At 35.8% G+C, this 11833-nt stretch overlaps 1 protein-coding gene across 3 annotated transcripts in view; it reads left to right on the forward strand.

Moving 5' to 3' along the window:
- Nucleotides 1–11833, forward strand: part of LOC106883192 (E3 ubiquitin-protein ligase Su(dx)) — a 152256-nt gene that overhangs the window by 122330 nt on the left and 18093 nt on the right. For all 3 annotated transcript variants that reach the window (XM_052968641.1, XM_052968642.1, XM_052968643.1), the window contains one exon: nucleotides 8614–8986. In XM_052968641.1, coding sequence (XP_052824601.1) covers nucleotides 8614–8986 — 373 coding nt within the window. The remainder of the gene's footprint in view (nucleotides 1–8613; nucleotides 8987–11833) is intronic.

Raw genomic sequence — 11833 nt, forward strand, 5'->3', positions numbered from 1 at the left:
CTCTCTCTCTCTCTCTCTCTCTCTCTCTCTCTCTCTCTCTCACGCACGCACGCGCACACACACACACACAAACAGTGAGATAGCTACATATATGTGCCTTATGCTTTAAATTTCCACTACCCATTTACCTAACCAGCACTCCCCGTACTTCCTATGCCAGAATTCCACACCTATCAGCCTCTGCTCTCTTCTCTTATTTGACATAATAGGTGCCCCCCCTTTCCTTCCCTACCCTCACTGATTCAAACACTTCTCTATTCACTTTTCATTTTATCACTTTGGCACACAACTACACTTATGCACCAACATGTGAACACTGTGTGTGTGTGTGGCATTATCTATATGGCGTTAAGAGGAGCATAGTTCAGATGGATATTTGATACATTTTGGGTGTAGTGGATATGTTTATTAGCAATTGTTGTTGGCACTCCGTTGCTTACGACGCCAAGGGTTCCAGTTGATCCGATCAACGGAACAGCCTGCTCATGAAATTAACGTGCAAGTGGCTGAGCACTTCACAGACACGTGTACCCTTAACGTAGTTCTCGGGGATATTCAGCGTGACACAGTGTGACAAGGCTGACCCTTTGAATTACAGGTACAACAGAAACAGGAAGTAAGAGTGAGAGAAAGTTGTGGTGAAAGAGTACAGCAGGGTTCGCCACCATGCCCTGCCGGAGCGTCGTGGAGCTTTAGGTGTTTTTGCTCAATAAACACTCACAACGCCCGGTCTGGGAATCGAAACCACGATCCAATGACCGCGAGTCCGCTGCCCTAACCACTGGGCCATTGCGCCTCCACTATTAGCAATTAACCCTATAGATAAGCTCACTTTTCTTCAGTGGGCCATTCTTGTAAGACTGGCCAAACTCAGCACCATCAAGGGCAGTGTACACTTGTTGACATTTTTAGCTTGCTCCATATAGCCGAGCATCATCGATTCCACACACATACATTGTGTGTATGTTTGCGTGATTGTAGTGGATGCTGAGATGGTGTGTAGACCAGTGCTCCACAACCTTTTCTCACTTGTGGTACACTTTCTTTTTGAAATCTGGCGGTACACCTGAACTAAAAATATAACTAAAAGTATATGAAGAAAAAAGTTATGCTCAGGTAAGATTGTCGCATACCTGGCATCATCTCGTGGCACACCAGTGTGCCATGGCATACTGGTTACAGAGCATTGGTGCAGACAGTGGTAAGCAGGTGGTTGGTTTTGGTTAAAATATGTTGTTGAGTTTGTAACCAGTACTATTATGGTGTGTATATGTGTGTACATGCATAGGTGTGACTGGCATGACTGCAATCTTAAATCACACACACACTATATTCATACAATGTGCATGTTTGTGTGGATATATATAAGAATATTTGGGTGTTTAGTCATGTCACTGCATATGTGTATAGGTGTGTGTAATTTATTAGGTGGTAAAATTTTTTTTGTTTGGGCAGAGTATGTATGTATGTATGTGTTATTAGGTATGTGTAGACGTGTGTATGTGTGTGTTTATGTATGCTTGTTGTGTATGCAGAGAAGAGAGAATGGTCAGTGTGCTTGTATGTAGTGTATAACTAATGAGAGTGGTTAGTGTGTGTATGTGTATATTTAGTGTTTGCTTTGTGGAGATAATGAGTTTATGATGTAAGTTTGGTAGTATTATCATCATCAACGTAATTTGGCATCCGTTGTCCATGCTGGCATGGGTTGGATGGGGCTGCACCAGATTCCAGTCTGATTTGGCAGTGTTTCTACAGCTGGATACCCTTCCTAATGTCAACCACTCTGAGAGCGTAATGGGTGCTTTTATGTGCCAGTTGCATGGCACCAGTATCTGCCATGACTAGATTTCGCTTGGCTTGATGGATCCTCCTTCTCAAGCACAGCATATTGCCAAAAGTCTTGGCCATTTGTCCTTGCCTCTGTGAGGCCCTGCACTTGAAAGGTGTTTTTTATGTACCACCAGCACGGTTGCTAGTTTCACGATACCAGCATTGGTCACATTGCTTCTGTGAGGCTCAATGCTCAAAAGGTGGTTTTTATGTTTCACGGGTTTATATGTCAAGTGGTATGTGAGTATGTAAATGGTTATTTCTATGAGATGTCCTGTTCAATTATATTTCAAGTAAACTTAGAAAGAAGAAGGTTAAAGATGATGTTTCTGTTATCACACAATTCAGGCTACCGGTCATTAAATGAGGATGTCAGGGCAAAATGCTTAACAGCATTTCATTTGTCTTCATGTTCTGAATTCAAATTACATCGAGGTTGACTTTGCTTTTCATCCTTTTGAAATCTTGGGGTTGATGTAACTGACTTTACTCCCTCCCCCAAAATTACTGGCCTTGTGCCAAAACTTGAAGTCAGTATATGAGGAGGTCTCTGATCTCCTGTTGTTGTGTTGGGGTTTTTTCCCCTAGTAATGTTAGTGTCTGTATGTTGGTCTGTCTGTAGTGTCTATGTTAGTGTATGTGTATGACGATATGTTTGTGTATATATATATATATATATCACCTTTATATGTTGGCTTGTGTGCACACGTGTGCGTGTATGCATGTGCCTGCTGTTTATTGTATATGTAGGTTTTTGCATGTGAATGTATGTTTATGTGTATTTGTGGATTATGTACTAGAGGCCAGAGTGTTTATTGTGTGTTTAAGGTTTAGTGTGTAGGTTGTCTTCATTTATTTTTGGCGGTATATATTATGTTGGCATATGCATAGATATGTTTGATGTTGAAAGGGGTTTCTTTATATGTATGTTTATGTGTATGTGTGAAAGTTTTATTCAGGTTAGTTTGGTTTATATGACATGTGTACACTATATACCTTCAAATTATCTGTCTCTGATGGCTTAACTACTATAAGTAGAGTTACTGAAACTGACTGAGGTCACATGTTTGTGCATGTACACATGTGTATGGACAACTGTTGTTGGTTTGTTTATGTCTTGTAAAAAGATGACAGTAGAATTAGTATAGGCACACATATGATATTCAGTATTCATCAGGTGTGTGTATGTACCGTATTTTAACATGTATTAGGAACCCTTTTTTGTCAAAAATTAGATTTAAAAAATATGGGAGTTTCTTATACACGAATAGTATTATAATCCCTTACAAAATCCTTTTTCCAAATTTTAAGCCCCAAAAGTTAGAGGGTTCCTTATTCATGTTAAAATATGGTAAATGAGTGTATATACAAATATTTATGTACTTAGTGTCAACACTCGAAGGGAGATAGATGCCTCAGGTGATGACATGGGTTAACCTTATGCCTTAACCTTATGCATGGGTTAACCTTGTATGCCTTAAGTTTACCCATAACACAGCTGATGTTCTAAAGATTTCTGTTTTTACTCATGATGGGTGCGGGTTGTTTTTGCATCTGAAGAGCAACTTTGACATAAGTGTATAAAATGATTAATAGTGTATCCTGCAAATTATATTATCTCTAATAAATTCTACCAAACTAGCATTGAGTGCTCTCATCTCTTATATATGATAATTACACTTACCGTTTGTGTGTCTGTACGCACGTGCGTGCGCCAATGTGTGTAAATTAAGTTTTGTTTCTTTGTTGAGAGACCTTGTATATACATGTGTATAACACTTATATATCTCATTTGACACATGCAAACATGGAAAAGTAGGCATTAGAATAATGACAACAACAACAATGGTGATGGTAGTGGTGGTGGTGGTGGTGGTGGTGGTGATACACGTACGAACATCCGGGTGTGTAATATACTCACTGTGTGTATGTGTGTTTAATGACATATGCATGTACCTGTGTGTGTGTGTCAGTGTGTGTAACCACAGCAACGGCGTTCTTTTTTCTCCAAGCAAGGAAAACAGGAAGAAATGTCCATTCTTCGTTGTCATAGACCTTTAGTCACCCTTTGAACACAGGATTTATTCAGCCACACAAGGAAACAGGAGCTCCTGTGTTTGTAGTATGTGTATGTTTATATGATTATATGTACCATAAATGGAAAGGGATATGTGAAATGTTTCCATTTAGTCAGTATGTTGGCCACTGTACACATCAGCCTATTGAGAAGAAACAACTATTGTTTTAAATTTCAATAACTTCCTTTTCAAATATTCATCATTTGCTATTCGTAATGCATTATGAAGGTATGTTCTAGCTTCTGACTGAAGTAAATTCTTTCTTTTGTGTATAGTAACAGTAGCTTGGTAAGATTCATTCCTAAATTCTGATGCTCTGTTGATGATGTAATAATAGAGATTTCTCCTATGTCTCTTGATCCCTGAATATATTCTGAAAGTCTCTAGTGTTTTCTGTCTTCATTGAACAGAATATCCTATTATGCCTGAGCTTGCTATTTTCAAGAAGTGTTCTTTGTATTTATCAGTTAGAGTTTAAAACTCTATATTTTTGCTATTACACATGAATTCTTTTACTTACAGTAATTTTACATTCACAGTTCAAATATTTTGTATGCACCTTTTATTTACATTTATATTGTTACTGAACGGTTGACAAAATTTTGGGTTGCTTAGGAAATATTTTCCGACCTGAGAGAAAATGTTTTGCACTATTAACATTTATATAATGATATATATGATGGATTATAACTTAATGCATGCCTCTTAATGGTGTTTCTGGGTCAGTTGCTAGTTATTGTTTGTAATTCTTTAATTCCTTCCTGATATTGGTTAAGGCTCATAGTTCTCTGTTGTCAGTTGCATGGTAAATGTAACATTATCATGGAACAATATACTCATACTTCTTGTTGAAAGTTATAGCTATATGTTTGTTGTTTGGTCAGTAATTACATTGTATATGGTTAAAGGATGGAATGGTGTTATGTTTCTTAATGATTTTGGATTGTTTCAAGTTTGGTTTAAGCATAAGGAAATTTATCATTCTATAGTTTATGTTGACTGTCATACATAGCCCAAATTCTCTCAATATAATTATTTTTGTTTCCTGATGACATCAAACTGTTTAGGCTATAAGAAAGTTATAAGCCCATCATCTCTGTATAGGCCCACATTGTTTTTTGCTTCATTGAGCAAGACTAGTCCCACAGGTTCAGATTTCTTCTTAGCACAACTGCTTAGTTGTTAGGCAAGAGTCTCTACAATAACCTTGGCTTGACCAGAACTTTGTTAGTGAACTTGGGAAGATGGAAATGTTGAGAAAGTTAAACAGATAGACTGTAGATTATGATAGCTTATGATTTTGATTCTCTTGAAGGTTGTTAAGGTTATATGTATCTGTGGAATATTTGGTTAATAATTACAATAATTATGTAGCTAAACTGATCAAACAAGAATACTTATAAATGAAACTGACACAAGATTCATTCGCATTTATTTACTCTGTGTGTGTGTACATATGCAATTGTGTATATATATATGTGTGTGTATACATGTACATGCATCAATGTGAATGTCTGTATATAAATATAATTATACAACAGTCAAGTCGTCCAACCCATGCTAGCATGGAAAGCGGACGTTAAACGATGATGATGATGATGATGAACACTTACACAAATGAAGCTTGTTATCTTTTTAATTATTTTCATTAAGTTGCAGTTTGTACTTGCTTGCATGATTTTTATGTTGTAAATCTATGTTTAACTTTTACTTATTTTTCATTATTTCATCATACTGTTTATTTTATCCTTTAACTAAGTGAACTGTATGATGTATGTATCTCTTTGAACTGTTTCTATTTCAGGGATTTTAGCTTTTTCAACCATTCTTTAAAATTACGTAGATCTAACCAACTATGTAAAAGAACCATTAGGAGTTTGACTTGTCTTTATGGTTGTAGGTAGGGTAGCAGAAGTATTTTTAGTGCTGACCCACCACTGTGAGTAGCTGTGAAATGGCCATGATGGTTAAAACAGGAGTTTGTGTTTATTCAATTATCTTGTGTGAAATGGTACTGCATTTGCTGAAGTGTTAATTTTCACAATGAACCATATGAATTCAAATTAAAAATTGTGTGAAAGTTGATTTTGGTCTTTCTCCCTTTTTCAGAAATAGTTATAGAAGTTGTACCAATCTCTCTCTCTCTCTCTCTCTCATCATATGATTCTGCCTTGAGTTTGTCCAACCATGACATGACAGATGTGTGTAGGCTTAGCTCGTAATCCATATGCAGTCCTGTTGCTAGTGTTCCTATGTAACATTGCTTCTCCTGAAGTTTACATCTCTCCTCTTTATACAAACCATTCAATGTAAAAGTGTACGGTTGTAAGGTCCCCATATTGTTTATGATGACCTACAGTAACCAAGGTTGAAAACACTATATTAATTTTAGGGTTATGGTTTTGTCACCTTGATGCATTGATATAACATACTTGGTGGGAAAAACTAACTTCCCAAAGTTTTTCACAGAAAATCAAACAAGGAAGTATTAAGTAAATACAAATATAGAAGTCATTTTTAATAACCCTCTTGCTCCCTTGTCCCTTTCTCTATGCATGAGTGTTTATCACTATTGAAATAAAGCATTGACTTGACCCTACATAACAAGTATAGCATATTACTTGCTTTCATCAAAAACATAGGTTGTCACATATCCCTGATTTATATGGTTGATTGATTTGTCTTAGGAAAAGTATCCAGCTAGAACAAACTATTTATACATGTAATCAAATGAAGGTCCCTCTATGTGATGGTTTGCATGGTAGAAATAGCAGTTAGGTTTCTCTTGAATCAACATCTTTAAAAATGGATTCATTGGTTGTAGACAACAAAGAAATTATTACTATTACAGTCAAAGCATCTGAGTTTAGGAATAGTTCTAAGAATTGCAACTCTTACTGGAATCATGCTTAAAAGAAACCAATTTATTTTCTCCAGAAGTTAGAATGTACCCTCTTAATATGTTTTAATCCTTTAGCATTCAAATTACTTTGTCCAGTGTAATGCTTATTTATCACATTGTTTTAAATTAATCCTGCATTATTTTGTAGTTTCAAGGTTTCATTGATGTGATTGTTTATTTTTAGACTGTCATTGGAGAATAGGTGTGAGAGGCTGGATCTAGTTAGTTTGAATGTAAAAGAGGTAAAAATATTTTGGGCTGGATATAGCTGGTTTAAAGGCTAAAGGGCTAATATAATCCTAATTTTTTGTTTCTTTCTTTTAAGTCCCTTGCATTAAATATGTAAAAACTATCCTAGCTATTGTTTTTCATGTAGTCAGCATCTCTGAATTATTCATTCTCTAAACAGTTCTATTTTCCTTGCCAATCAATGTGATGAGGCCTCTTGTTGTAAACAACAAATGACGATTCCATAACTTCTCGCTGAACAACTGGTTCAGATGATTTGTTTATGGTGATCAAATGACATTACCTGTAGAGGTGCACAGTGTGCCACATGTTAAATGTTGAAATGATCATTGAACAACATGAAACTGTTTTGCTAAGGAACATAACACATCCCCAGTGCAGGAATCAAAACCATGATTTTGCAGTTGTGAGTGCAACACTCTAGCCACCAGGCCACGTGCCTTCACAACCAGTATAAAGTCTTGTACATATACTCAAAGATTCTTTTCTAACTACTTTAGTAAATATAGTAAAGGTTATGTTTCACTGAAGAGGTTGGGATAACTTCCAGACATGTCTGGAGTTGTCTCCTCTTTTTGACGAAAAAAGAAAATATGAAAATAACATTAAGTATTTACTAATATTGTCTTTTTATTTCTTTACTAGATAATTATTTTCAATTAATTATTTAATACTGTCTAAATTAAATAAAACACTATCTTGACTTGATGTACTGTGTATGAAAAGAAAATGGAATACTTAGGACTGTGCTACCTTTGCTCATAGGTTTGCTCAGTAAATGCTGACCTGGGGTTAAAGAACAGTTTATATGCATACACTGAGTTTTAGAATTCTCCAAGATATGTCAGTATTACAAATAGGAATGGGGGTGAAAAAATTGTGTTAATAGAAAGAGGAATGATATATGTTTAGCTTTATTATTTTTTTTTTTTTTCATATATTTTCCTTGTTTAATATATCCAAGTCTACATTATGACCTTTGTGACCTTCCTTTTTTAAAATGGTAGGGTATGATTTGGGGGAGATTTTGTCGTTTTTACTAGCAGCACATGTGACTGTGTTGAAGTTCTCTCATTAATTAGTTCGTGTAAAAATTTAGTTTAAAAATGGTTGACATACTTTTGTCATGAATAATAAAATTACTATTAAAGAAATAATAAAAATGCTGAAATGACTGAAGGAGATTTTAATTTTTGGTTGAAAATTTGTGAGTGCTTATTTTATAACTGACACAGAGTTTTATCATGTGTCTAAAATGTATCACAGTAGAGTAGGTAAATAGATTTGGTGCAAGAATGTGAATTTAACTGAAAATCTGAGGCTTAGAACCAGAAAGTGAATTGGACACAACAATAAAAATGTGACTCATTTCTCTCATCTGTTGTTTTATAAATTTTGTTTTCCTCTCAAGTGGAAAAGATAAAATGAAAAAAAAATGAACCAAGCAAACAAAGCATATATTGTGGAATGTATCTCATGTGTAAAACAGAATTACTTTATCATAATGTTTGTTCGTTTGTTGTTAGTATCATTTCACTTGATCTGTTGTAGATTCATCCACACCGTCTGGCAGTAGTAGCGCTGGAGCATCAACATCTAGTGGACGAGGTGCTGAAGGAGGGCACTCACCAAAAGGCATTCAGCTTCAGAACGGTGTGGCTCCAAGTCCAGTGTCTCCGCTTGCATCGAGTTCGTCTCATATGCCTAGTGGTGCAACAGCTGGTGCCGTTGGTGGATCCACTGGTGGCGCCTCTGCAGGAGTTGCAGCTGTTGCCGTAGCAGCCCATGTCACATCTGACGGAGCTTGTGGAACTGTCCCAAATTATGCTTCTCAGCAAGCCTCATCTCAAACTCCTCCTACTCAAGCACAGGTTCAGGCACAAGCACAACAACTGCAGCAGCCTCAGGATCCTTTACCAATTGGGTAATTATAATATATTTTTTAATTATCCTATATTTAATTATCCTATATTTTTTAATTATCCTATATTTTTTAATTATACTCTATTTTTTTAATTATACTCTATTTTTTTAATTATGCTCCATTTAAAAAAAATAATTTTCTCTTATTTTATCTTTGACTAAAGTTATGTATATCAAAATGCAACGTATCAATATGCCACTCATACATATAAATGTGTGTATCCATGTTTTTGTATGCATGAATAATACATGAATGAAAGAAGTATGTTGTATATACATAGACATATACACAAACACTTATGTATACAACATTGTAAATGCACACTTGTATTTTGTATGTAATCATACATATATAGTGTCTCATACGTGGAGGCGCAATGGACCAGTGCTTAGGGCAGCGGACTCGCGGTCACAGGATCATGGTTTCGATTCCCAGACCGGGCGTTGTGAGTGTTTATTGAGCGAAAACACCTAAAGCTCCACGAGGCTCCAGCAGGGGATGGTGGCGAACCCTGCTGTACTCTTCCACCACAACTTTCTCTCACTCTTACTTCCTGTTTCTGTTGTGCCTGTAATTCAAAGGGTCAGCCTTGTCACACTGTGTCACGCTGAATATCCCGAGAACTATGTTATGGGTACATGTGTCTGTGGAGTGCTCAGCCACTTGCACATTAATTTCACGAGCAGGCTGTTCCGTTGATCAGATCAACTGGAACCCTCGTCGTCGTAAGCGACGGAGTGCCAACAACAAGTGTCTCATACATTACTTCAAAGATTATTCATGGCCCTCAAATATCATGTGTATCATTTTTTCAAGTTTAAAAACTGTTACCCACAAAACTCAAGGTCTCGGTAATTTCTTGACCAGTTAGATCCAAAAATAATACAATTATATCTCTCCATATAATCTGTTGGCTGGTGACAAGAAGGGCATCAGTCTTAATGTAGTCTCATCTGACCCATACCAGCATAGGGAAGTAGATGACAAAACAATGATGGTAATGATTACATTTTGTTCACTCACCTCTTAATTCATTTATTACATGCAAATACGCATGCAATGTGCACACGTACATACATGCATATTTTCTCTCTGTAATTGTACTTAATGGAAGTAGTTTAATTTCTGATTTTTATGGCACTTATATTTAGTTCAGTTCAAAGCTGAGTTTATGACCTGTTTTATTAATCACTTTACATATTAGTATTAACCTTGAACTTGGAAAGGCAGTAGTTATTGTGCTTATCATGTAAATAAAAGCCTAAAGAAAAGCCTTTTTCTGAATCATATACTGACCTCCATGCATTAAATTGGCATTTTTATATTGAAATGGAAATTGTCACTTTGAGCAAGAGTCTTCTACTGTAGCTTTAGGTTGATCAACAGCTTGTCAGTAAATTTAGTTGATGGAAATGGTACAAAATCCATCATGCGTGTGTATTTGTATACACACACGCATTTATATATGTGTATATGTGAGCTGAAGAGTAGTTTTCTCCATTTTGCACCTGTATGTGAATATATAATTGTATTATATAATGCTGAATGTGAGTATATGCAGATGCATCTATGCATATAATATGTGTATGTACATGTGTGCTGCATGGAGGAAATTATGAAACAGCTGTAATCATATGGAGATAATAAGTTTGTATTTACCTCTCACACCTGTGTGGTTGGCGTTAGGAATGGCATCCAGCTGTAGAAACCATACCAAATCAGACTGGAGTCAAACCATCCAACCTATGCCAGCAGGGACAACGGACATTAAATGATGATGATGATAATTTATATATATGTCCATGGGATATCCCAGAAACAGCTGTAAGACTTTGAATTTTTTCCAATAATAATAATATATATGACTTGAGATGTTTGCCTTGCCTTAACGTTTGTTGTCTCCTTTAACAATTATATATCCGCTATATTGGAAATCTACAATGGCTCCATAACTGCCATCTTGGCTATAACCTTGGAGCATTAGTAATCCGTTACAGCACTTACCTAACATACCTAGTCGTTTAGATAACCTGTGAACTAAACCCCTATATTTTGTGTGTATGTATATATATGTGTGTGTGTGTGTAAATGTTTACATTCTGCTGCATTGAGCATGAAAGTGTGCTGAACTTTTGGTGAAGTTGTTGTTCCCTATTAACAAATCAGCCATTAGCTCTACACTTGCAAAGACATGCATAATAAGAAAATCTTGCAAAGTAGGTATGAGTTAGTAAAAGAAATGGCCTCCATCTGCGAAGTGATGATGTGTATTTATGTAACCCATTCTAGCATGGGAATATACATAAACCAAACAGATGATTATTATTAATTTCATAGTTTTATTATTGATATTTATAATTTTAGTGTTGTTAGATGGTGCTTGTCTTGCTTTCCCAGATAGTATGATTTTGCCAGAATTGGAATCATTTTGTCTTTGGTCAGAACTAAAGATAATTTATAAGGATTTGTACCAAATGTTGTAATTGCAGGTAAATGAGACAGAAGTATACTAAAATCAAACTGAAGTGTAATTCAGTTCTATATTTAAGAGATGAGGAATTATTTACATTATTTACATTTGACGGATATTTGTCCTCATCTTGTTTGTTGTTAACACAACGGGCATATGGCGTAGTGGTTAAGAGCGCGGGCTACTAACCTCAAGATTCCGAGTTCAATTCACGGCAGCGACCTGATTAATAATAGTAATAATAATAATATAATAATAGTAACATCGTTAGGAATGAGAACCCAGGTTCAAAATTTCCCCAAGACACCTGACGAAGGCTGGAGGGTATATCAGCCGAAACGTTGTGTTAACAACAAACAAGATGAGGACAAATATCC

Source organism: Octopus bimaculoides, chromosome 6 (genome assembly GCF_001194135.2).
Source record: "Octopus bimaculoides isolate UCB-OBI-ISO-001 chromosome 6, ASM119413v2, whole genome shotgun sequence".
Taxonomy (NCBI): domain Eukaryota; kingdom Metazoa; phylum Mollusca; class Cephalopoda; order Octopoda; family Octopodidae; genus Octopus; species Octopus bimaculoides.